Genomic DNA, 27,016 nt, shown 5'->3' on the forward strand with positions numbered 1-27,016 from the left:
GGTCGATATAAAAAAACCAACAATAATAATAAAACTATCCTTGCAACCACCCTCAAGTTATCAATTTCAATAGTGAGGACTTGTTTGATTATATAAATGATCTTATTTCATTTAATCTAATCAGTATAATTTTCTTAAATTTTTACATAAAATATAATAAATAATTTAATTTTTTTAAATATTATAATAAAATTATATTAAAAAAATTATATTATAATAATATTTTATATAATTTTAAACTTTTATCTCATCTCATATATATATAATCAAACGAAACATAACTTTTAAAATTAGTAAAAAATATAATTTCATTTAAAGTTTTAAGAAGATTTCTTTATAAAAATTATTTTTTGAAGGAAAATATAATAATAATATTTTAATTTTTCATGTTATTACTCTTCTTTAATATTTTAAATTATGCTTAAAAAAATTATTCATGTTTTTAATTTTATAATTTTATTTTTAACCTACTTTGTGCTTTGGAGGAGAAAGCTAGTGCTTGGAATTAGGGTATGTTCCACCTGAGGTCCTAAACAGTTCAATTAAGACAAAAACAGTTAACAGGTGGGAGCCATGGGAAAAGCAACGGTCAGATCTTAGCTATTTTATAAAAAGGACCCTGTTATCGAAATCGCAGACTCGCTCTGCAACTTTGGACATAAGCGAGCCGTACAAGGTTCCTTTCGTAATTTGGGTATGATCGTACTTTTGTCGGAAAGTAACCGCTTAGTACATACAGATGGCGGCCACACGTAGCGAGTATCGCACACACCCACACGAAATGCGAGTACTGGAAAGTAGCGGTGCAATTGGTTGGTGTTATTGGATATAACGAGACGATTATATAAAAATAATTTTATAAATTAATATAATTTTATATAAAGATAATACTCGATCCTCCGTTAGGCGATCCCGTTTTCAGTGTTTTATTTTTTTATTTTATTTTATTTTTAATGATTAAAAAGAATTTATTTAATATTATTATAAATTTTTTTATTTTTTTAAATATTAAAAAATGGTATAAAAAAATTATTATTATTTTTTTAAATCAAGCGAAAGCTCTCGAGAGAGCCATCAGCGATGACTGTAGAGAAATTTGTTAAATTTATTTTATAATATAATAAATCATTTATGTCACTTTATAATATTAATTTTTATTAATTAATGGATTTAAGGCCCTACCGTACTCTATCCACTAACTCAAGGACACCGTGTCATCGTCACGTCATCCGAAGAGCCACTGAAAATGTATGCTTTGTCCACGTCAGCATCACTTGGAAGCTCGAGAAGTTCAAACGAAATGGGAGTGGGACCTTCTCACAACACCACCACTAATTACCCGAAGAAAGCAGGGATGGGATATACTAATAAACCTTTTTTTAAAATAAATAAATATTAATTTTCAATTTTGATTTTAATATAATTGATCATTGCTTGTACATAATATATTTTAAATAACACTAATTTAAATAATTAATATATAAAATTACTAAAAATATGTAACATCAATAAAAAACATTGATGACATCAAAATTTAAAATAAATAATTAAATTATTTTTTTAAATAAATCTAACCAAATAGGGTTTTAAAATGAGTAAATAAATAAAGAAGTGATAATTTTCATCCTCAAATTTATTATTTCTAATAATAGATAATTAAAACAAAATTATTAAATAATATGTCACATCAATAAAAATAATTGATAATGACTACTTTTAAAATAAATAATGAATAGCGGTATAATCAATCATATTCATGTTCATTTTTTAGAGATTATAGAAAATTCTAATTCTTTATTAAAAACGATTAGTATTAAAATAGTAATTATTATAGGGGTTGAAAATAAATGTTGGTTTCTATGTGTCTCTCTAATTTGAATGTTAAAATTCAAACAAATAATCTTGAAGATCACGATGCAATGGTTTTTTTTTTTTAAACAAGATATTTTCATTCATAATGCTTACTCAATACAAAGTGTTTCAGCAAATAGCTTACTAGCAATCAAATTAGGCCATTCTTCAACCCAACATTACGGCTCCTCTAGTGATAAAGCCAGTTTTGCTAAATTATGTGTTATCTTATTTTCTATTCTCCTTATAAAACCGATCTTCCAACTGTATAGATTTGTCAAACTCTCTTTTTAATATTTTGAATGACTTGCCCATATGCTGTCCAACATGCTCCTGGATTCATCACTGCATCCAATTTGGCTTTTGCATCTCTTTCTATAATCACCTAGGTGAAACCCATCTCTAAACACAGCTCAGTTGCTTTCCTCATGGCTACTGCTTTTGTTAATAATAGTTGAGGCAACAAATGCTGAGGTTCACTACAAGCTGTAATTTGTTCTCCATTTTGATCCCTTATAATAATCTCAACACCTACTTTCTGATTTTTTGAATCTACTGCATAATCAAAATTGACCTTAACCTAGCTGTCCTTAGGTTTTCTCCATACTATGCTCTGTGTAATTGGAACATCTGCATTATTCCCCATCCCCTTCTTCTGTTGAGCATCTTTAAACTCTTTTAGTGACAGTAAGGCAGCTTGAACAATCTGTTTTAGTCCATCAAACTGATTCTCAAAAACTAATATGCTCCTCCCATGCCATATACCTCTAAACAATACTTCCACTTCTTCTGATTTCTCATGAGACAGTTTTAGATTCATTGTATCCCATATTTCCATAAAATCCGCAGCCATGGCAGACTACTTCTACAAAGCACTTCCTTGTTCTGCCCATACATCACTCACAATAGGACATTGCCATAGAGCATGCAGTGTCGTTTTCCTTTCAAGCTTACAATAGCCACTTTTGACATTATACTTGCCATCTTTATCGTATTTCCAGATTAACTTATCTTTACAACCTGTCTTATTAATTGGGATTCTGTAGATAACACTAGCTTCCTCTTGACATAACATATTGTTTATCAAGCTCTTAATGGTAAAGACATTTAAAAACAATTATGTTTGTAGGAAAATAAATATTAAGGTAGTAAGATTTAGATTAAGGTTTTGTCAATTTTTAATCTTTATTTAGTTATACGGATGTGATAAGTTTACATGCCATAATAAGAGAGAAAAAGACGCACAAAATGAATGATGATATTGAGTATTTAATATTATTCGAGAGATTAAAAACTTTAAAACATAAATTCTGAACTGAATTATCTTAAGTGGAATAGAAACGTACGAGTAAATTCTATAAAATCTATTATCTATGAGTAAAACTATATACAGTTTTAAGATGTGTAAGCCCCACTTTATTTGAAAAAAAGTGAGTTATACTTTAAAAATCTTTTTTTTTTTAATTTCATGTGGGTTATTTATTTATTCATTATTTTCAAAGTTAGTACGCGCTTTTATACTTTATAACTGTATATAAAATTATAATATTTACAGTTTTAAGATATGCAAGTACCGTATATTTATTTTAAAAAGTAGGTAAATTTAAAATTCACATGATAAATAAAAAGCAATGCCCAAAAATTGCATGCCCTAAACTTATATACAACATTACTTTTTATCTAAAAAATAAAAACACAATAGGAGTCAATTTATACGTCTCTTTCCCACTTAAAAGTTTCAAATTTGGACAAAATCCGAAAATAATTAAATGAGTAAACCATATAAATTTAAAAAAAGATAAATGCAAAAGGTATAAAATTAAAATATCTAATAATTAATATTTGTAGTTATACAATAGGTAAATATTGTATATTTATTTTAAAAAATAATAAATATAAAATTTATAAAAAAATTAATTTTCTAATAATAATTTCACTATTTTTAACAATTATGTATATTACATATAGATATGAATAATATTATATAAATTCATAAAATTTAAATTTATTAATAAAAAATTAATTAATTTTTATATAAACTCTAATTTGTAAATGCAAAATATCATTTTTGTTGGGATAGAGGCAGGGTTTAGGGATGGGGATGATACGCCTGATAGACAGCGGGCGCAAGGACGGGCGGAGTTGTCACTTTCAAAGACCTACCCACTTTCTTTTATTTTTTATTTTTTGTAAGGTAAGGAAGGGTGTGGCCCTCTGTGTGTGGGAAATGCAATTCCATTCTCTAATTACTTAATTTTTTAGCATTATTTATAAAAAAAAAAAAAAAACTTAAATATTATTGAAGTTGTGAGCTCTGTCTCCCTCTGTTCCTCTCTCACTTAGCTCCATTTTCTCACACAGAGAGAGAGAGAGAGAGAGAGAGAGAGAGAGGGGTTTATTTAAGGGGAAAAAGTGGTTTTCCGGGAGCGGTTTCTGAGGTAATAATGGTGGTTTTAGGGTTCCTCATTGCCTTTTCGGTCTCCGTTTCGTTTTCTTTGTGATTGTTAGGGCACGTGCTTTGGTCTGTTTTTCTTCCGGGTTGGGAGGGCGGGGGAGTTTTGTTCTTTGCTTTGTCTTAACTTGTTTTTCTGGGATATATTGCTGTAGATCTGCTCTCTCTTACTGTAGTCGGTGTTCTTCACGGCGGTTAAGGTCGTTCTAGTTGGATCTGTTTTGCTTCTCACCGTCTTGCATTCCTTTCTTGAAATCGGTTTCTGACTTTTTATCCCTACATAGTGTTTTTTGTTTGGATCTTTTATGCATGAGTGGCTTTCAGTTCATTTTTCTTTGGGTTATGTCTGTTCTTCGGACTCTGATATGGGATCACAGAAGTGGGTCATTTTTTTTTGGGAATGTTGAGTGTGATTCGGGGGTCAGGGGAAGGGTTTTGGGGCTTCTGTTGTTTTGGTTCCACACCCCCCCCCCTCCCCCTCTTTTATTTTTCTCATTTTTGTAGGATGTAACTGTAAATTACTCGGGACTTCGCACACGTTTTGCAGCTGAAATAACAGGAGTTTTTACTTTTAATGTTTTATGGATAAAATCTTCTCTCTTTGCTCTTTCTTGTTTCAATATTTTTTTATTTTATTAGGAGTAGATCATTTGTGCCCAGCGATATGAAATATAGTTCCCTTGCATTATTATTATGGTTTTTTCGACAGAACAAATTTGGAAAAACTTACTGTGGTAGCCAGTAGTGTTTTTTCTGGTGATTTTTGGCCCCTCTTCTGGTGATCAAAATACGGTGGCTTTTGATGCATGATTTCAGGGATGACGGTCAGCTCCGTTTGTCCAGGGATAAAAGATGAAAATAACGTCGTTGGTTTTGCTATAAGATGCTAGGTGTCCCAACCTGAACATGAAAATGTTTTCCCATTGTGAAGTCTATGTCGAAAAGGGACCTCTTTATTATTGGGTTCTAATTTTTCGGTTGTTTTCTAGTTGTATCTGTACATTTTTCTCTATATGGTGATGATGAGGAAGATGTTAATATCTATGTTGCAGATGGTCTTGTATTTGTGGGTTTGTAGTCCCTGTACTAATGTATTAACGGTTTTCTGTGTGCAGACATCATCATGGGGAAGAAGAAGAAAACCGGACTTCCTAGTGGGGGTGAGAGCTCACAGTCTCAGCAGGAAAGTAGTGGTAGTGGTAGTGGTGGTGGTGGTGGTGGTAGTAGTGGTCGGGGTTACCAACCACGCCCTGCTGAGCGGAGTGCTCCACCTCAGCAGCAACATGGAGGAGGAAACCAAGGAGGTAGAGGTTGGGGCCCTCAAGGAGGTCGTGGAGGTTATGGTGGGGGGCGCAGCGGTCGGGGAATGCCACCGCAGCAGCAGTATGGTGGGCAACCTGAATATCACGGCCAGGGAAGGGGAGGGCCACCCCAGCAAGGTGGTCGTGGATGGTTTGGCGGTGGCGGCCGTGGTGGCATGAGTAGGGGCCTTGGCGTAGGACCTTCCCCACCGAGACCATCAGACCCCGAGCTTCCCGAACTGCACCAAGCAATCCAGGTTCCACATCAACCAGGGGTCCGTCCGCCTGGGCGCATGTCATCTGAGGCGAGTTCATCTACCCGACCAATCGAGTCGTCTCAAGTGGCCCGGCAGTTTGAAAAACTCGCCATCGAAGGAGATTCCAGCCAACCCATTCAACCTGTGCCACCATCTAGCAAATCAATGAGGTTCCCTCTTCGGCCGGGCAAGGGTAGCGCTGGGACAAAGTGTATAGTTAAGGCTAATCACTTCTTTGCTGAATTACCAGACAAAGATTTGCACCAGTATGATGTGAGTCATCTCACCATGATTCTGTGCGTTTGTGGCATTTCGCCTTATTTCTTCACTTTCAATTGATCTATGCGTGGTAGGTTACTATTACTCCTGAGGTGACACCTCGTGTAGTCAACAGAGCTGTAATGGGACAGCTCGTGAGATTATACAGAGAAACACATCTTGGAAAGAGGCTCCCTGCCTATGATGGGCGAAAGAGTCTATATACTGCTGGGCCGCTCCCTTTTCAATCAAAGGAGTTTAGGATCGCACTTATGGATGAAGATGATGGATCTGGTGGCGTAAGGTTCAAATCTAAGTGTGCTCTTCGTCTACGGCATTCGTATCTGTATTCTGTGATTTTTTATAATGATTTTTTTTCTTTGATGCAGGAGAGAGAGAGAATTCAAAGTCGTGATAAAATTTGCTGCACGTGCAGACCTGCACCATTTAGGACTCTTTTTGCAGGGTAGGCAAGCCGATGCACCGCAGGAAGCACTTCAGGTTCTTGATATTGTCCTGCGTGAATTACCTACATCTAGGTACTAAATCTGATCGTTGAATTTTATACGTCTATAGCACATGATTGGCATTTGAAAAGTCAGATTGTTAATATGAATATGTGATAGACCTAGGTACTGTCCTGTGGCTCGTTCCTTCTATTCCCCTGATCTGGGAAGAAGGGAGTCTTTGGGTGAGGGGTTGGAGAGTTGGCGTGGTTTCTATCAAAGCATTCGTCCAACTCAGATGGGACTGTCTCTGAATATTGGTATTTAATGTCTCGAACCATTTTTTGCTTGGCGTTTGTTGTATTTTCTTCTTTAGCTTGTATCTTGTTTATATTTCAATTTATTTGCCTTATAAAAAATAGTCATTCAATTTAATTTTCTCTCTCATCTCTTCTGGGTATCTTATGGCCCCTTGGATTATTGTTTGTTCCTGTTATGGCGACAATTTTGTTAATGTTGCAGACATGTCTTCGACTGCTTTCATTGAGCCATTGCCGGTAATTGAGTTTGTAACCCAGCTACTGAATCGGGATGTTACTTCTAGGCCGTTATCTGATTCTGATCGTGTAAAGGTTAGACTTTCTTGCTTTTGTCTTGATCATTGTTATTCTTTGGACCGGACTCCCAAGTCCGTTTGGTATTTTATTCTTCTGCAGTTGTGTTGTTTTGCATTGCGGCTCATGTTGGGTTTTCCATTTAGGGAATCAGGTCAAGTTAATTTATATCTTATTAATCTATTGTTGCTGTTTTTTAAGAGCCCTGAATATTTAATGCAGTTTTTGTGTGATGAACTTTGCTGTCAAAGTTACATATCATTACTTTACACTTGTTTTAATAGATAAAAAAGGCCTTACGAGGAGTTAAAGTCGAGGTTACACATCGTGGAAACATGCGAAGGAAGTACCGGATATCTGGTTTAACATCACAGGCAACACGGGAGCTGACGTAAGTGCTATATCTTATGTTTTACAAAACAAAAATGTATATTGAAAATTAAGCTTGGTTCTCTGAATATGTTTGGTGGTTGTTCTAGGTTTCCTGTTGATGAAAGAGGAACGGTGAAATCTGTGGTCGAGTACTTTTATGAAACATATGGCTTTGTGATTCAACAGTCACAATGGCCTTGTCTGCAAGTTGGGAACCAACAGAGACCAAATTATTTGCCAATGGAGGTAAAAACATAATTGTGATTTTCAGTCCTCTTAACTCCAATGATATACGTTTGTAATGGATGGGTATTTCTTATATCACATGGATGCTGACATATTGCTGTTGAATTCAGGTTTGCAAGATAGTTGAGGGTCAGAGGTACACCAAGAGGCTGAATGACAAACAAATTACTGCTTTACTGAGGGTGACCTGCCAGCGACCTCAGCAAAGGGAGTATGATATAATGAAGGTTCGTTAATGGGCAGTCTGTTATGTTTGCCCTTGATGTGTCTTTTGCTTCTTAATTTTCTGTTGTATGATTACCCACCTATCAAGAACAGAAAATTTCTGTTGTATGATCACTAGACAATCATACCTAGGTGTCCCCCTCTTGTACATGTCCCATGTACTTGGGCTATGCCTGACAATCTCAACAATAAATTTTTTGTTTACTGATGAAAGATAATTCTGTCTCATGTTTTTCCTTTTTCCTTTTAATTTTTGAAGGGTAGTGATTACAACTCTTTTACTGTTTATATTGTAACCCATTTTACAATCAACAAATGCAATCATGTCACTTCGTTAAAAATGAATTTCAGTTTTACAAAATTATCCTTAATTTATAGAGTTGTAAAATAGTTGTAACTTGTAAGTTTATCATTTTCCTTTTTTGAATACCTGTTAAAAAAGTTTTCCTTTTTCCTTAAATTGCATGGGATGACTTCTATGTGTTATGACACTTAATTTACATTTCTGTTTAGTTGTATATTCAATGAAGCTTAACTCCCAGATTATGGATTTTAGAATGCCTCATGCCTTTGAAGGGTTATTTTTGTGGGTCCTGTCTTTTTGATATCATGATCCACTGTCTTCATGTTTTGAATATTGTTTGTATCTAAACAAAGTTCAAAATGATGAATCCGGTTACCTCATGAATTGTACGTCTTTCTTTTTCCATTTCCTTTAGGATTGTTGTTCTAAATTCAAACATGCCTCATGTACTCGATAAATAGCCTATTCATTTTTATTAGCAGAATGTAAATAATTGCTAGAATAGGATCCATCGTGATTCTCCCGTACTTCTCTTATCCCTTTTTAAGAGTTTTTCTTCTTACCCCTTTTTAGGTGTTTTTCTATATCTAGTTATTTAGTAATGACGTTAAATACATTTATGGGCATCTGAAATACATGCTAAACTTTTTGATAACTTTTTGTACAATAAAAAAGTGAGCACACGGGGGGCGACGCATCAAAATAGACCTAAGTAGAGAAACAACAATAGATGTTCTAGTTTTGATCACCAAAGAACCCAGTTTTATGTTTATATAGTGTAACCAAGAGCTTTTTAATGTATCCATTGCTTTTGTGTACCCCTCATATTCTAAAATGTTTATTACCTTTCAGACAGTTCGTCACAATGCGTATGATGATGATCCTTATGCAAAGGAGTTTGGCATTAAAATCAGTGAGAGGCTGGCTACAGTTGAAGCTCGTACTCTTCCTGCGCCATGGGTATTATATCTATATTCAGTTTACTGTTCGGTTTATCAACTTTCTCCTGCTTTTTATGGGCATCAATGTTGTGTTCCTGAATGCATTTATTGCAATGCGCAGTTGAAATATCATGATACAGGCAGAGAAAAACATTGCCTGCCACAAGTTGGGCAGTGGAATATGATGAATAAGGTATTTTTAGCATTAGAATTAGTTTTTAGTTCGCATATTATATACTATAATATGGTATTTACTTCCCCCCCATATGGGTGAGGGGGCATTGGGAATGAGTTCAAGGCCAGTTGGGCTTGAGTTGCTACCAATGAAGCCCTTTTAACTATGTTGTAGTTCGAAAATGTGTCGGCTTTATGGACTTGATGCGCATGTACAGTTAGATGTCTAAGTTATTGGCCATGATTGGTAATGCGGTAGTTACAATAATTAACTAAGGACATTTACATTTGAAGTGTTTTGTGATTTATTTGGAAATGGAGGGGAAAATACACTTTAGTTATGTAATTCTCTTGTAATGATTTTGTGCAATATATCTGGTGTGGTTAAGACTGGCCTTTTGCGCATCTGTAATTATTTTTTTTTTGTGTTGGTTAGTATATAACTTACTGACATATCAATAAGATGGATATTTATTTACATCTTGGGAATTTGCATGTGCATGGATATATACTGGTGTTCTCGTGGTTGTGCTTTTTTGGATTTCTGCTTTTTAACCTTAATATTATTGGCATAACATTGTCTCAGTAGGATTTTACAATGCTATCATTTTTGCAGAAAATGGTCAATGGGGGAGTAGTCAACAATTGGATTTGCATAAATTTTTCACGGGTTGTGCAAGACGGTGTAGCCCATGGGTTTTGCCATGAACTTGCTCAAATGTGCTGCATTTCCGGCATGGTATGGTGCTTAAAGACTTGTATTGATCAAGATTCACATTGTCATTTTGTTCTGTCTCCTTAACAGTTAACATTTGACCATGGGCAGTTAGGTGTTCCCATTGTGCACCACCTGTGGGCTTTGGGTCTTCCCTTTTATAATAAAATCTTGATTGCCCATACTAAAAACCATTTGATTTTGGGCTGTTTGCAGGCATTTAAACTTGAGCCAGTGCTTCCACCGGTGACTGGGCGTCCTGATCACGTTGATAAAGTCCTGAAAACTCGGTTCCATGATGCCATGACTAAGCTCCAGCCTCAGAGAAAGGAGCTTGACCTTGTTATTGTTATTTTACCAGATAACAATGGAAATCTTTATGGTAGGAAACTAGATTAACTGGCCGCATTTGCTCTTGGAACCTGATTCTGGCTTGTGATCCCCTTTTATTTAATTTTTAATTTCTCGTGCAGGTGATTTGAAGCGGATCTGTGAAACAGATCTTGGACTCGTTTCCCAATGCTGCTTGACAAAGCATGTATTTAAAACAAATAAGCAACAATATCTGGCAAATGTGGCATTGAAGATAAATGTCAAGGTGGGAGGGAGGAATACTGTGCTTGTTGATGCACTCTCGAGGCGTATACCTTTAGTCAGCGACCAGCCTACCATAATTTTTGGTGCTGATGTTACACATCCTCATCCAGGAGAGGATTCAAGCCCATCAATTGCAGCTGTATGTTATTTAGTTTATTACTGTGCTCCACTTGTTTATGCTATTGCATTGGATTGCCCCCAGCAGATATATTTTTTTACTGTTTCAAGAACGTTTTATTTAGCATACCATGATAATTTGAATTGTCTTCAGGTTGTGGCATCTCAAGATTGGCCAGAAATCACAAAATATGCTGGTTTGGTTTGTGCTCAAGCCCATCGACAAGAACTGATCCAAGATCTCTTCAAGACATGGCAGGATCCTGTAAGAGGGACAGTGTCTGGTGGCATGATTAAGTATGAACATTTCTGTCTTCTCTATTTTTACCTTTATTCTTCTTATATATAGTTGAAACCACAGCTGGGTGGCAGGATCCTGCAAGTGGGACAGGATGTTTTTCGTCAGTGAATTTTAAACAAAATCTTTTGGGTGGAGCTTGTGGTGCAGGTTTTGAGTTACTTTTTCCTTTTCATACAGGGAACTACTCATATCTTTCCATTCAGCAACTGGGCAGAAACCAAAACGTATCATATTTTACAGGTATTGTCTTATTTTCCTGCCACTGCTGTCTAGATACTTCTGTTGCCATCTAATAAACATCTCCTTTCTGCAGGGATGGGGTGAGTGAAGGGCAGTTCTATCAAGTCTTGCTGTATGAACTTGATGCTATCCGAAAGGTGAATTTACATTGCTGAATTATGAACGTTACATCCTTCTATTTCCTCCTATCTTTTTGTGCATCTTTCTTTTAAAGTTGGAATATCTTTGAATATGCTTGCTTGTTCCCTCTTAACTCTTTTTAGGCTTGTGCCTCTTTGGAGCCGAACTATCAACCTCCTGTGACTTTTGTCGTGGTTCAGAAGCGCCATCACACAAGGTTGTTTGCCAACAACCATCATGACCGCAATACAGTTGATAAGAGTGGAAACATATTGCCTGGTAAGTAGTTTGGTTGAGTTTGAAAGTAGGATTTTATGTTGCTAAGATCTTATCTTCTGATGTAGCGTTGTTGGATTTTATAGGTACTGTTGTAGATTCCAAAATTTGTCACCCAACTGAATTTGACTTCTACCTTTGTTCTCATGCTGGAATTCAGGTGCCGTTTAATAAATCTTCCTATCTGCTGTATTTATGTTGTTTAAGGACAAGGATTTTAATTCTATAATGTTGCACCTAACACGTCAACAGGGCACAAGTCGTCCAGCTCATTACCATGTACTCTGGGATGAGAACAAGTTTACTGCCGATGGGCTGCAGTCCCTTACAAATAATCTTTGCTACACGTCAGTACCTTCGTCTTTCTTCAAATAATAGTAGTTGTACCTGTCACAATATTAGTAGAAGTGGTAGTACGCCTGTGTGATTGGCATGAATGGCTTAATTTATTAAATAGAGATATTGTGTTTAACTAAGCATATCTTGAGCTCTTTTATACAATAAATAAAACTATAAATAAGTGTTAATATGTTAGTTCCTTGATTTCTTACTCTTCTTTGTTATGTTAGTGATGGGAAACCTTAGAAACCTTGTTCGAGTGAAGAGAGAGCCCAAATCTCTTCATATAGTGTGCCAAAAGTAAAATTGACCATTAAGAGTAACAGCTTATCTGTCTTTTAACTTCCTCCCAAATTTAGTAATTTTTTATGAATCCGTTGGTTACAAAATTTAATATGCATGAGTTGAGAAAACCAAAAAGATCTTTGTCACAAAACTGAAACTGCATGATTTGAGAAAACTAACATGACACAGTGCGTAAATTAAAAGACTACCAACTTCGGATAAACATTACTAAATTGGCTGTATTGTTTTTCATTTAAAAATCTTAAATAGATAATAGATTCAAAAGCGCATGGGTTGAGAAGACTAAAAGGCACCAACTTCAAATGAAAATTATTCACTTGAATGGTTATTATTTGTCTTATAGATAATAGATTCTTTGTCTTCCTGTTGCCTGCTTCCGTAAATGACGTCCATAAATGTGTACTTCTACCATCTCAACTGCTTCTGATTAAATTTTATGGCATATGTTAGTTACGGTGGTTAGTAGTTTCTTTTTGATTTCACGTTCGTTTTTGGCCCCAGGTATGCAAGGTGCACTCGCTCTGTCTCCATTGGTGATCTCTCTCTCTCTCTCTCTCACACACACACACACACACACACAAACACGTATCACATGGAAAGCATGCATCATTTAAATTAATTTGCACATGCATACTAGCACAGCAGACATTTTTTAAAATATGCGCTCATTTCTATCTGGTTGGGTTTCTCGGTTGTTTTTAGCTAAGAGTGTGGACTGCCCATTTATTAACCGGTTCTTTAATTTGGCAGTGCCCCCTGCATACTATGCCCATCTTGCTGCTTTCCGGGCACGGTTCTATATGGACGCAGAGTCCTCAGAAAGTGGCTCCATCACAAGTGGTGCTGCTGGAGGACGTGGGGGCATGGGCGGAGCAGGTCCACGAAGCACTCGGTTACCAGCAGCAAATGCTGCTGTTCGACCCCTACCTGCACTCAAGGAGAATGTCAAGAGGGTCATGTTCTACTGTTAGGCTTGCTGGTCCCTGGTGGTGGAGACAAAATATGGGTTATTGTTATAATTCTTTTTGATACTGTTCTGTTCGCTTCCTGTAAGCTATCTGTGAAACTGCCAATTGGTTTAGCTGCCTGGATGCTCCTTTTCTTTGTTTTTCCTTAACGACTTTCTCTGAGATTCCCTCTTGCGGTTTATCAAATCTTCAATCAATCTCATCTTGCCCAGGTTATGAGCTGCCAATTGGTGTTTGCATCTGATAATGTTCAAGACTATGGACCGTGGACTATGGAAGTTTGATGTGATGCTATATAATCCTTTCTTTCCACTGTAAAATGGGCTTCTTTCTGGTTTAACCTTTTCTTTTCTTTGAAACTTTGTGCTACAGCCTTCGTTAGTTACCTTTTTCTGGCCTTTGTTCGAGTCAGAGACTGATCGTTGTGCCGCCCAAGAATACCTACTAGTCGGTTAGGAAAATGCTGGGATCCGGCTGAAGCTTTCCGTTAGTTTTTTTTGAAGTTTTTTTATTTTTAGTGATTAAGAAAATATTATTTAATAATATTATATATTTTTAAAAAAATATTTAAAAGTATTTAAAAAATGATATAAAAAAAATGATAACTCTTTGTGATTAAAGTATTTTTGTTAATTTTCAATTTTTACGTAGTTGTGATTGTGTGTGTATATATATGTATATTGACATTTCTTTCTGTTGAAAACTTACCCGCTCCATTTCGTGGCCATTTGTGAATTAAACGACAGCTTTTTTGTTTTGGATCTCCCATCCTCTTCGCCATTGGAGGATGGAATTAACATTAGTTCTGTAACACCACAGACCTAGATGGGTTGGAAAGTTATTTCTTTTCACTTAAAATCGTAAATTAGCTAATCTAAAACAATTAACTAAGCACGTCACAAAGTCTTAATAAAAATGTTTACTTCTCAACATACCATATCATTAAACCATAACAGCTTTATTGAAAAACGTTCTCCATTAATAATGGCATTCTTTTGTGCTTAATTCGCTATACCGAAATGATTTCACCTAAATTTTGATCCTTATCTGAAACATTCAAATAATTTAAAAAATATTATGGAGATAAAAGATGAGTTATTAACAATTTAGTAAATAAAGCACATATATTAATATATAAACACGAGCATTTTCAGATAGTTCGGCATGCAAAAATAGAACATTTCATTTTCAAAGTACATATCCCAAAATATGTTATCAAAACATCAGAGCGATATTTCACAAACTGTTCATATTCAAATACCCATTGACATAACATGACTGAACATTTTCATTTTATCATATCATTTTATATCATATCGTATCTATCATATCATATGCCATGTTTAATTTTCGTAGTAGGATTGTTCTATCCCTAGGAACCAAACCAGGTAGTATCATATTGTGAAACTTTCTTTTATTAATTCTCGGAGTCCCAAGTGTGCACATGAAAGAACACACAGAAAAGTCACTTTGTTTCCAAAGTGGGTGTACTCATTAGAGATGTTGGTACCAATCATATAATATATTCAGAAGCATCATATCTGAGTCAGAAAGTCATGCCAACAATTTTTCAGATGCATATCATATCAAACAGACTACTGGACATATTCATATCATTTTCACATATTCAAAATAGATTCAGAACGTGTTCATATAACATATACAAAATTTTCAAATTTTATGTTCACTCTTTTTGCATATTTTAGAAACACGTCAAAATATTGTTCATGTCTACACTAGTCATGTCAAGAAATATTTTTCTTTCCTATAAATTTCATAATTAATGCATAAACACATAACTAGGGTTGTTTTTACATTTTCTTTTCAAAATATATCATGCACATTTTCAAAAACCAACCCCAATTTATTTATTTTTTATGCAAAGTCTAGCATAAGAATCTCACTTACCTTGACTTATATTTCTCTGAATTTTTTTCCACAACTATACCAAATGAATATCAATTGTCACCTATAAAATAGACATGTAACTTACTTAAATTCCTAATTAAATACACATTTTGATATTGAAGTCTGAAATATTAAAATAACCTATCTTTCCTAAAATCTAAAAGAGAAAAACTTCACACATGTATGTCCATTTTTTACTAAATAATAAAGTTCAATTAAAACCTGCCACATGGACCTCACATCTAAACTATTGTGTGATGCAGTTTAGAGGAAAAATCATTTTCTTCGCCCTCCCATTCTCTGTGTCCCACCCCCTCTCTTTCTTTCTCTGAAGTATTTCTTTTCTTGAGTCTCCTACTTCCCCCTCCCTCTCTCTCTCTCTCTCTAAAACCCCTCTATCTCCTTTGCACGAAAGCTAATGGAAGCAGCAAGAGAAAAAAGCAAATCGAAGAGAGAAGTAAAAGCAAGAGATTGAAAAATAAGTTTAGAGAGAGAGATCACAGATGAAGATAGATTGCAAATAGAGTGAGAAAGAAGGTGCGCAAAGAAAAAATTGTAATTGTAGTCACATCTCCATCTTCCTTTGCTTTGTTGTTCATTTATACAAAAGTTTCCACTATTTTCATATCTTCAAACTGCCCAATAAGGATTTCAGTCAACCTGTATACTTTCACTTTTTTTTTTTAAACTCTAGTCTAAAGCTTCTTCAATAGTGCCGAAGTGGATTGAATGAATTTTCTGGTCAAAACCCAAGGTTGCAGCGAAGTGGGTCGTGGGAAGGAATTTTCTGGTTGAAGCGGCAAGGTTTGTCACGAAGGGATTTTTTTTTTCCCTCTCTGGTAGGCGGGTTTCTAGGATTTCATCTCTTTCACTATCGTGTGATGCAATTCAAAATATTTCTACGTGTTTAATTGACGTGTCATTTCCTTATTGGCTTCCGGTAAACCTACTATGTTGAATGCACCGTTTCAAAGAGGAATTGAATCTAAAATTCCCATAACCCTAAAATATCACCACTTCCCCAATTAATCAATATTCACTTAATTTCTCCGCTTCCTAAACTCTAAATTACTTATGTAAAATAAAGTGCATGACAAATATATTTACTCAATTACAACTAAACACATGAAAAATACATTTTTAGTTTAATATTTACTGAACATAATTATAACAAAATATATTAAAGTAACTAGCAGAATTTCGTTTAATAAACATAAACTTGATCAAATTTAAAACATTTAAAATAGGGTTAAATACTTACTATTTACTATTGGAATTCAATTGTAAACAAAAAATTTAATATGAACTAATATAATTTAAATCCTTAAATATTTTATGTTAAACAAGCTTTTTGGGCTAATATAAAGTGAGACAAAGCCCACTAAAAATAACATAATAGTTTTATGCAAATACAAATTCAAAACACATTATGATTTGGCTTATGAATCAAAGGGAAAAGTTTTAATATCATCTTAAAGCAATTTTTCTCTACTATATGCGTAAGAAACTTTTCAAGGGAAAAGATATCACTTTTATTTATTTTTAATGGAAAAACAGGCAGCATTGTACATGGGTTAGCACATGGAGTTGAGCTGAGGTCAACGGTGGTCAGCAGTGGAGGAGCATTTGCATGGTCTTTGGCACTCCTGTAATGGTGGTCAGCGAAGGCCGACTGGTTCAAGTAGAGTGCATCATCAGTTTCTCGAACATGACAATGGGAGGAAAGAGGCTCATGGGTAGTGCAATTGTGGCGAGAGACAGAGTATGGCTGAGTGGTGGTGGTCGAACGAAGGAGGTTGGCCGCAACTTATGGCTCATGTGGTGCGCAGCTAGAGGAATAAGCAAGAAACTTGCTCTGTTTTTGGTTAGTTAAAGTAGGGGATCTTGAGGTTTGTAGCTAGGCGGTGGATTAGAGTCATGTGGTTGTTTATGGGTGGCTTTTGTCGTGGTTGTTGTATCTGAAAGGGTGCAAAACATGGTTGTTTGGGGACGTGTGAGTGGTTGAACCTAGGTCTGAGCATTCGATGGGTGGTTGTTTACGATGAAGGAGACCAGCGGTGCAACTAGGCCTGTGTTGGATGTGGGCGATGGCTGGACTGAGGACTTGAAGTGGTTTGTATGATATGGTCTGGTGGTTTACTGTTATAGGGTTAGGTACGTTAAGGCTAGGGTATCCTTGTGGTCTTATTGTCTGAGTCTTATGCGATTAGTTAAGTTGTTAATAATTTTGAGTCTGTTAATAGTGGAGTTGTTAATAAGACTGAGTCTTCAGTATATCCAGTAGTGGACTCCTTAGTTTGTGGGTTGTTAGTATTTTGCTTGATTTTAACATTGCATGGTTTGGTTACTTATTTTCAGCTTGTATTTAAATATTTTTACTTTCAATGAAATGGCATCAGGAAATTTAGCCAACTTTTGTATTGGAAGACTAAGCCCCCTCAAAGTGGTTTACTTTCTAGTAATTCTTATCTAGTCCCTTACAAGTAGTATCCAGAGCCACTTAGTCCATGGTAGAGGGGCACACTACTCCAAGCTGAGTCTTTAGCTTCTGTTTGACAAACTCAAGAATCCCAACACCAGCACCAGAAGCTTTACAACAAGCGATTGATGGCTTGGCAACTCAATTACAGCTTATGGTGGCCAATGAAGAGACCTTGGTTCGTAATCAAGGGAAGTCTAAGGAAGGGTCTTCATTTGAAACGATTTCTCACTTGGGAAATCCTTTATTTCAAGATTATGGGAGCATTCCAAAATGAGCAATTCGTCTCGATTTTTCAAAATTTGATGGCGAGGATCCTATTAGTTGGATTTATCGTGCTACTTAATTTTTTAATTATCATCGAACTAATCCTTATCATAGGGTCCTTTTAGCTTCTTTTCACATTGAGGGTAAAGCCCCTCACTTGGTATCAGGATTTGGAGTCATTTGGCGGTATTACTGGTTGAGATGGCTTCACTCAATCGTTGCTTACCAGATTTGGTCCTTCTATATTGGATGATCCAATGGAGGCCCTTATACGGCTACGACAAACTACAACGATGGAAACTTACAAGTTTTAGTTTGAATTGCTGTCCAATCAGCTTAAAGGGTTGGTAGAACCTTATAAGCTGAGTTGTTTTTTTTAAGTGGGCTATAGGAGGATATTCGATTTATGCTTCGTATGCTTAGTCCTTCTAACCTCACCATGGCTTTTGGCATGGAAAAATGCAGGAGGAAAATGTTGCTACTTTTAGGCGAGCTAATCGGGTTGGCTCTCCTTCCACAAGACCTCGTATAAACATGCCAACTTCTCCAGAGAAGAAGGCAATTGTACCTGTTCAATGCCTCAGCCCCTTAAAAATTAAGAAGCATCGCGATAAAGGTCTTTGTTACAATTGTGATGACAAGTGGGGACTGCGCCATAGGTGCAAGGCAGCCCGTTTATTTATCATGGAATGCAACGATTCCAACGAGGAAGAGTAACCTCAGGCCATTGACACTTTGGCCCTCTTAGAAGGTGCTCGCAGTAGTCCATTTAGACAGAGTATGACAGACATAGATACAATCTCTAAAATCTCTATTCATGCACTTTTGGGATCTCCAAGTCCAAAAACAATGCACATTTTAGGGCACATTGGTGGCTGTGCTATGGTGATTCTTGTTGATATCGGCAGCACGCATAACTTTATGGACCCTTTCGTTCTATCTAAGGATTGCTTGCAGCCATAACCAACAACAGATCTCGCTGTGAGAGTTCTAATGACTCGACTTTATTAAGCACATGCAGGTGTTTGGAGGTGCCATTACAAACGTAGGGTAACAATTATATCAATGCTTTTTATGTTTTAACATTAGGGGGTTGTGATCTTATGTTGGGAGTGAAGTGGCTTCGAACTTTGGGGCCTATTTTATGGATTTTGACAAATTAAAAATGGAGTTTAGTTTTCTGGATCATAGACATGTTTTGTAGGGCATCACAGCTACAACTATTATATTGATGGACAGGGTGCAGTTTGGAAACGCTATGAAGCGAAATAGACATGGATTGGTGCTGTAGCTTTTAGACCCCATTAAACCCTTACTTCTTTCCCTATACACTGACCCTACCCTCACAAAATTGCTTGACGGGTTTGCTACTATTTTTTAGGAGCCATACGGTTTACCCCTTCTCGTATGCATGACCACCATATTGTTCTTTAGCCTGAAGCCAAACCCGTGTGTGTAGGTCTTTATCAGTACCCTTATTTCCAAAAAATTGAGATTGAAAAACTGGTTCAAGATATGTTAGTTTCCAGTATTATTTGACGTAGCCAAAGTCATTTTTCTTCTCATGTCCTTTTAATTTGCAAACAAGACTGTAGTTGGTGGCTTTGTATCTACTATTGTGCTTTAAACAAGGAAACCATTAAAGCTAAATTTCCTATTCCTATTGTTCACGAATTTTTGGATAAATTAGATGGTACCACAATTTTTAGTAAGCTTGATCTAAGGACCGGTTACCATCAAATTCGAGTCAATTCCACGAATATTGCCAAAACAACTTTTCATACTCATGAAGGTTATTGCGAGTTTTTAGTAATGTCATTTGGTCTTACTAATGCTCATTCTACATTCCAATCTCTTATGAATCACATTTTTAAATTGTATTTGTGTAAATTTATCCTTGTTTTTTTTTTTTATGATATTCTTGTGTATAGTAAGAGGTTGGTTGAACATTTTGAGCATTTGCACACAATTCTGAAAAGTTTTACAGCACCAACAACTCTATGCAAAAAAATCCAATTGTCAATTTGGGTGTTCCAAGATTGAATACTTGGGGCATTTGATATCTAAAGATGGTGTTCGTGCTGATCTTAAAAAAATTGAGTCTTCGTCACAGTGGCCAATTCCTTCTACTATTAAGTCTCTTCGTGGGTTTTTTGGCCTCAGAGGCTATTATAAAAAATTTATCAAAGGTTATGGTACCATTGTAGCTCCACTCACCAACTTGCTTAAGAAAAATTCTTTTCTTTGGACTCAAACAGCCATAGACACTTTAAATGTACTAAAGAAATATGTCACCAATCTTCCTGTTTTGATTCTTCCTAACTTTATTCAACCTTTTGTTATTCAATGTGATGCCTCAGGTTTTGGTATAGCTGCTATTTTAATGTAACAGGGTTGACCCATCACTTTTATTAGTCAGGCTATCTATGGAAAATCCTTACAACTCTCAACTTATGAAAATGAATTAATGGCCTTGCTTTTGGCTATAAAAAAATGGCAATCTTATGCGTTCGACCATACTTTTAAAGTGTATGTTGAATCCAAGGTTTCAAGTTTCATGTGATTATAAATCTACACATGGATTTTGATGATAACAAATGAATTCAAAGAATAAAGGAGTTTCAAGCTCAAGTTGTTCACACAATGGAATTAACCACATCAAAGAACCAAGCATGAGCAAGAAGGAAACAAGTTCACATTAAAGTCATAGAGTAATGTTGTAAATCTCTTAAAATTCGAAATTAGGATTAATGCTCAAAATTAATATTTTATCATAAAGCATTAAAATACATTTTCCACATGTGCATGAATTTTTTTGAAAATTTTGAAAGATGATTGATTGTCATCTTTTGCATGTGCATGCCTTGATTAAAGGGTTGAACTTTGAAAATATTAAAGATGATTGATTGTCATTTTTCACATGTGCATGTTTTATTTGAATATTTTCAAAAGTGATTGATACTTTTTTAGACTTATACAAAAGGTAGATGATTTTGTTTGAAAAATTTGAAAAGTAAAGTGTGCTTATTTTGTCATATGCAAAAAGTAAAAGATTAGGTTTGAATTTTTTGAAAAGGAAAATGTGCTCATTTTGTCATATGCCAAAAGTAAAAGATTAAGTTTGATTTTTTTGAAAAAGTGAATGATGTTGTCTTTAACAATTGAAAAAGAATAACCTTTTATTTGAATTTTTTGAAAAAGTGAATGATGTTGTCTTTGACATGTGAATCTTTTTAAATTTGAATATGAAGTCTCATATGCCTATAAATAGATCATTTGAGAGCTTCACATTTACAACACCAAGAGCATACAACATTCATTCAAAACTTTCATTCTCTCTTCTCTAAGCATTGAGCATTAATCCTTGTTCATTTTGAGAGATATAGTTTGCGCTGTATTGTTCTTATTTCACTCATTGAGGAGTGTTTTCTGATAACCTACCCATTATCAGCTTTTGTATCAGAAAAAGGGTGTGTATAACCCTTGTGTGTGTAGAAAGTATTCTACACGGAGAATAGTTGAATAACCACGTGTAAGGTGATTGCAAGTGTAGAGGGTGTTCTACACGGATCCTTTGTAGCGGTGTTGTTCAAAGGTGTAATAGGTTTCTATCTCCACCTGAAGGAGGTTGAATAGTGAATTTGGGAATCCTCAAGGGGTAGCTTGAGGCGAGGACGTAGGCAGTGGGGCCGAACCTCGTTAACATACTGAGTTTGCTTCTCTCTTATCCTTACTCTTTATATTTATTGTTATTTCATATTTTGTTTATATTTTATATTATATATTTGATTTATAATTGTTATTTTTTTAATACAACTCAATTCACCATCCCTCTTGTGTTAGTCATCTGGGCAACAATTGGTATCAGAGCTAAGAGCTCTATTATAAGATTAACTATCTTTTGAGTTAAGATCTTATGGCTAACATTGCAGCTTCATTTGGTGAAAGTCAATCTAGCAGTCGGTCTCCACTCTTTTGTGGAGATAATTACCCATTCTGGAAAGTTAGAATGAGAATATTTCTTCAAACTCAAGGTAGAGAAATATGGAAATGTATTGTAAATAGACCTTATATTCCAACAAAAGTGGTTGATGGAGTAAAAGTCAAAAAGGAAGAAGAAGAGTTTGATCGTGAAGACGATAGACTTTATACTTTAAATTTAACTGCTATGAATTTATTATATAATGCTCTTAATGGAAATGAGTTTAATAGAACAATGAATTGCGCTACGGCAAAGGAAATTTGGGATAATTTGGAAGTAACTTATGAAAGAACTTCGCAAGTAAAGGAATCAAAAATTTATATTCTTACTCATGAATATGAAATGTTTAAGATGAATGATGATGAATCTATTTCTAGTATGCACACTCGTTTTACTAACATCATAAACAGCTTGACAGCTCTTGGCAAAGTTTATTCCAAGGTGGAGATAGTAAGAAAAATTCTCAACTCTTTACCAAAACGTTGGGAATCAAAAGTTACAGCGATTCTTGAAGCTAGAGACCTCAAGAAGCTCGAAGTCAATGAACTCATCGGGTCACTTATCACCCATGAGTACACATTGAAAAGAGGAGAAGAAGAAGGAAAGCCAAAGAAGAGCTTAGCACTTAACATTGTTTCTCATGAAAGTGAAAGTGATGAAGATGAGGAAAATGACGATAAAGATGAAGAAGTTGCGATGATAACAAGAAGAATTCAGAGGTTCTTGAAGAAAAATAGAACTCCTCCGAGGAAATCCTTCAAAAAGTTTTCCAAGAAAGATTCAGGTAAAAATGACACTTTAATTTGTTATAAATGCAATAAATCTGGTCATATCAAGCCAGATTGTCCTCTGCTAAAGAAAGATCGAAACAAGAGCAAGAAAGCAATGAAAGCTACATGGGATGATGATTTAAGTAGCTCAGATAGTGAAGCAAGTAATGAAGAATCAGCAAATCTTTGTGTTATGGCTAAAGATGACATTGAGGTAACAAATCTTGATAATATTGAAAATCCTTCATATGAAGAATTGCAAAATGTTTTAGAAGAGATTTATGAGGAATTTGAAAAATTGGGTATCAAGTATACTGCTTTGAAAAAGAAAAATTATTCTTTAACAAACGAAATTGAAATTTTAAGAAAAGAAAATATCATTTTGAAAGATGAAAATCTTGAATTGAATAAGAAGAAAACCGATTTAAAAAATATTGTTGAAAACTTTACGAATGGAAAAAGAAATTTTAAAAAACTTCTTGGTAGTCAAAGATGTGTTTTTGACAAGGCAGGTTTGGGATATATGCCAAAACAAAAATACAAACCTTATAAAAATTTCTTTGATAATCATTTTACCTCAAAAACTAATATTCAAAATTCTTTTCATAAAAATAATTTTGTCAAAAAAGGATATTATTATAATCATTCAAGTTTTTCATATATGTCATATGCTATTTGTAATTTTTGTAATAGAAATGGTCATAATTATCATACTTGTCTTATTAGAAGAAATCATACAATGACTATTAGGGCCATATGGGTACCTAAAAATCTTGTTTCTTCTAATACTAATAAATAAAGGACCCAAAAAACTTGGGTACCAAGAAAAATCATTTTAATTGTTTTTATAGGTATGCATGAAGTCATCCACAAGCAAAAATAAGTGGTTTTTAGATAGTGGATGTTCAAGACACATGACGGGAGACAAGACTAAGTTCTTTGATCTTAGATCTAAAGAAGAAGGACACGTGACATTTGGAGACAACTCGAAAGGGAAGATCGTGGGAATATGTAAAATTGGTAATGAATCTTCTCTCATAATTGAAGATGTTCTACTTGTTGAAGGTTTAAAACATAATCTTTTGAGCATAAGTCAATTATGTGATAAACGATTTACAGTTACTTTCAAAATGGATATATGCCAAAAGTAAAAGATTAAGTTTGATTTTTTTGAAAAAGTGAATGATGTTGTCTTTGACAATTGAAAAAGAAGAACCTTTTATTTGAATTTTTTGAAAAAATGAATGATGTTGTCTTTGACATGTGAATCTTTTTAAATTTGAATATGAAGTCTCATATGCCTATAAATAGATCATTTGAGAGCTTCACATTTACAACACCAAGAGCATACAACATTCATTCAAAACTTTCATTCTCTCTTCTCTAAGCATTGAGCATTAATCCTTGTTCATTTTGAGAGATATAGTTTGCGCTGTATTGTTCTTATTTCACTCATTGAGGAGTGTTTTCTGATAACCTACCCATTATCAGCTTTTGTATCAGAAAAAGGGTGTGTATAACCCTTGTGTGTGTAGAAAGTATTCTACACGGAGAATAGTTGAATCACCACGTGTAAGGTGATTGCAAGTGTAGAGGGTGTTCTACACGGATCCTTTGTAGCGATGTTGTTCAAAGGTATAATAGGTTTCTATCTCCACCTGAAAGAGGTTGAATAGTGAATTTGGGAATCCTCAAGGGGTAGCTTGAGGCGAGGACGTAGGTAGTGGGGCCGAACCTCGTTAACATACTGAGTTTGCTTCTCTCTTATCCTTACTCTTTATATTTATTGTTATTTCATATTTTGTTTATATTTTATATTATATATTTGATTTATAATTGTTATTTTTTTAATACAACTCAATTCACCATCCCTCTTGTGTTAGTCATCTGGGCAACAGTGTAGATGGATCATCAAAGTCTCAAGTACTTACTTGAGCAAAAAATGGGAATCCCATAGCAGCAAAAATGGCTAACCAAATTACTTGGTTATGACTTTGTGGTGGAATATAAGCAAGGGCAGGACAATCTAGTTGCTGATGTATTGTCTCGACGATTTGAAGACTCCTTGGGTCATTTATCAGCCTTAATAGTTCTGGTAGCAAAATGGCTTTCGGAATTACAGGATTCTTATTTACATAACCCTTTTCTATTGTCCCTATTGGGGGCCTATCGTACTAGAGAGTTGGATGGGAATAAATACCAGGTGAAGGATGGGTTACTCTTCTATAAGCAGTGCCTCAACTACTACATCTTGTTCATGCAGCCCACAAGCAAGACATTCGAGATTTCGTAAAACACGGCACTTAGCTAGATCCAATTTTTTATTCGAAGGGACTAAAGAAGGATGTTAAGGAATCTATTCGGGAACGTGATGCATGTCAGAAAAATAAGACTGAAAATATTCATCCAGTTGGACTCTTGCAACCCTTACCAATCCCAGAAAAGGTTTGGATTGAAATTTCTATGGATTTTATCGAAGGTTTACTACATTCTCATGGCTTTAATGTTATTTTAGTTGTGGTTGATCGGCTTAGTAAATATGCACATTTTATTGTTGTGGTTCACCCTTATATTGCTTCTAAAATTGCTCAAGTTTTCATTGCCAATGTCTTTAAGCTCCATGGTGCCAAAGTCAATTGTGACAAACAGGGATCCTACATTTACGAGCTTATTCTAAAAAAAGCTATTTAAATTGTAGGGGATAGAATTAAAGTTTAGCTCCACCTACCATCCACAGAAGGATGGTCAGACAAAGATTGTAAACAAAAGGGTGGAACATTACTTACATTGTTTTTCACGTGATAAACCTAAGAATTGGTCACAATGGTTACCACTTGCAGAGTGGTAGTATAACACAAATTTGTACACATCAATAAAAATACTCCATTTGAAGCAGTTTATGGGTATGCACATTCACCTTTGTTGGCCCATCCACTAGGAATAACAGCAGTCTAGATGGTTGAGGAGATGTTACGTATAAGAGATCAAGTCCTTAGCCTTTTGCGGGATACCCTACAAGTGGCACAAGCAAGAATGGAGAAGTTCATTGATCTGCATTGAACGGAAATGAGTTTTGACGTAGGGGACTGGGTTTACCTATGCCTTTAGCCGTATAAGCAACATTAAGTGGTTCAACGATGGAATTTGAAGCTCTCTCCTAGATTCTATAGGCTCTATTGAGTTCTGGAACGCATTGGTGCTGTGGCTTATCGTTTAGAACTGTCGTCTAATTTAGTCATTCATCCCATTTTCACGTTTCTTGTCTCTAAAAGCAACTAGGAAAACATAATGCCTTGGTTCCTATTTTACCGAATTTAGCTGCTGCAGGAGAGATGATTGCAACATCCAAAGTAGTTCTGAAATGCCACATGAAGAAGAAAGAGAATAGAACAGTCACTGAGTTGTTGATAAAGTGGAAGGGGCTAGGGCTCAAAGAAGCCACATGGGTTAAATTTTAGAAATTGCAAAATAACTTCCCTAACCTTGAGAGCAAGGTCTTTTGATGAGCGATGGATTGTTATGAGGCTGGGTAAGTTAAGGTTGGGTTATCCTTGTGGTCTTGTTGTCTGAGTCTTATAGGATTAGTTAAGTTATCAATAATGCCAAGTCTGTTAGTAGTGGAGTTGTTAATAAGACTGAGTCTTCTGTATTTCTAGTGGTGGACTCCTTAGTTTATGGATTGTTAGTATTTTGCTTGATTTTAGCGTTGCACGATTTGGTTAGTTATTTCCAGCTTGTATTTAAATATTCGTACTATCAATGAAATGACATCAGAAAATTAAGCCAACTTTTGTATTGAAGGACTGAGCCCCCTTGGAATGATTCACTTTCTAGTAATTCTTATCTAGTCCCTTACATTTACGATAGCCATGACTTGGTTTAGCATGGGGGCATATGCTGCGATGGTTTCCATTTGATGTTGGGTTGCTTTGTTGTGAGTTGAGGCTAGGTTGTGCAGGGTGGCAGTGATGAGTTTTCGCTGGTTGGTGTTCTATGGGTTGTGCTGATGGCTGTGGAAGAGCACGCATCGGTTGATTTTGACAATGTGGGTGGACATGTACGATGGTTGGTAATGGGAACAAGGGTTTGCAGTTGAAGGGTGGTTTGTCATGATAGTGAACGGACCTTGAGAGGGGAGCAAAAAGGCTATAGCAGCTTCAAGAGGGAGAGAGTTTGAGAATATATATATA

At 35.3% G+C, this 27,016-nt stretch overlaps 1 protein-coding gene across 1 annotated transcript; it reads left to right on the forward strand.

Annotated features, from left to right (window-relative positions):
* The first annotated feature begins 4,130 nt into the window (after positions 1 to 4,130).
* Positions 4,131 to 13,740, forward strand: LOC122299224 (protein argonaute 1-like). Its single transcript, XM_043109312.1, has 22 exons — positions 4,131 to 4,289; positions 5,419 to 6,134; positions 6,215 to 6,423; positions 6,509 to 6,658; positions 6,746 to 6,885; positions 7,088 to 7,197; positions 7,464 to 7,570; positions 7,659 to 7,797; positions 7,908 to 8,024; positions 9,179 to 9,286; positions 9,389 to 9,460; positions 10,058 to 10,180; positions 10,373 to 10,538; positions 10,630 to 10,892; positions 11,025 to 11,167; positions 11,349 to 11,411; positions 11,485 to 11,548; positions 11,675 to 11,810; positions 11,894 to 11,967; positions 12,060 to 12,154; positions 12,954 to 12,985; positions 13,203 to 13,740. Exons 2-22 carry the CDS (start codon positions 5,427 to 5,429, stop codon positions 13,421 to 13,423), a joined length of 3,240 nt encoding a protein of 1,079 aa, XP_042965246.1. The 5' UTR covers positions 4,131 to 4,289; positions 5,419 to 5,426; the 3' UTR covers positions 13,424 to 13,740.
* The last annotated feature ends 13,276 nt before the right edge of the window (positions 13,741 to 27,016 follow it).

Source organism: Carya illinoinensis, chromosome 16 (genome assembly GCF_018687715.1).
Source record: "Carya illinoinensis cultivar Pawnee chromosome 16, C.illinoinensisPawnee_v1, whole genome shotgun sequence".
Classification (NCBI taxonomy): Eukaryota; Viridiplantae; Streptophyta; class Magnoliopsida; order Fagales; family Juglandaceae; genus Carya; species Carya illinoinensis.

Coding starts and splice junctions, on each gene's coding strand:
- LOC122299224 (XM_043109312.1), top strand. CDS start 5,427: ATGGGGAAGAAGAAGAAAACCGGACTTCCTAGTGGGGGTGAGAGCTCA. Junction 7,198..7,463: donor CTGATTCTGATCGTGTAAAG/GTTAGACTTTCT, acceptor TTGTTTTAATAG/ATAAAAAAGGCCTTACGAGG. Junction 11,168..11,348: donor GTGTCTGGTGGCATGATTAA/GTATGAACATTT, acceptor CTTTTCATACAG/GGAACTACTCATATCTTTCC.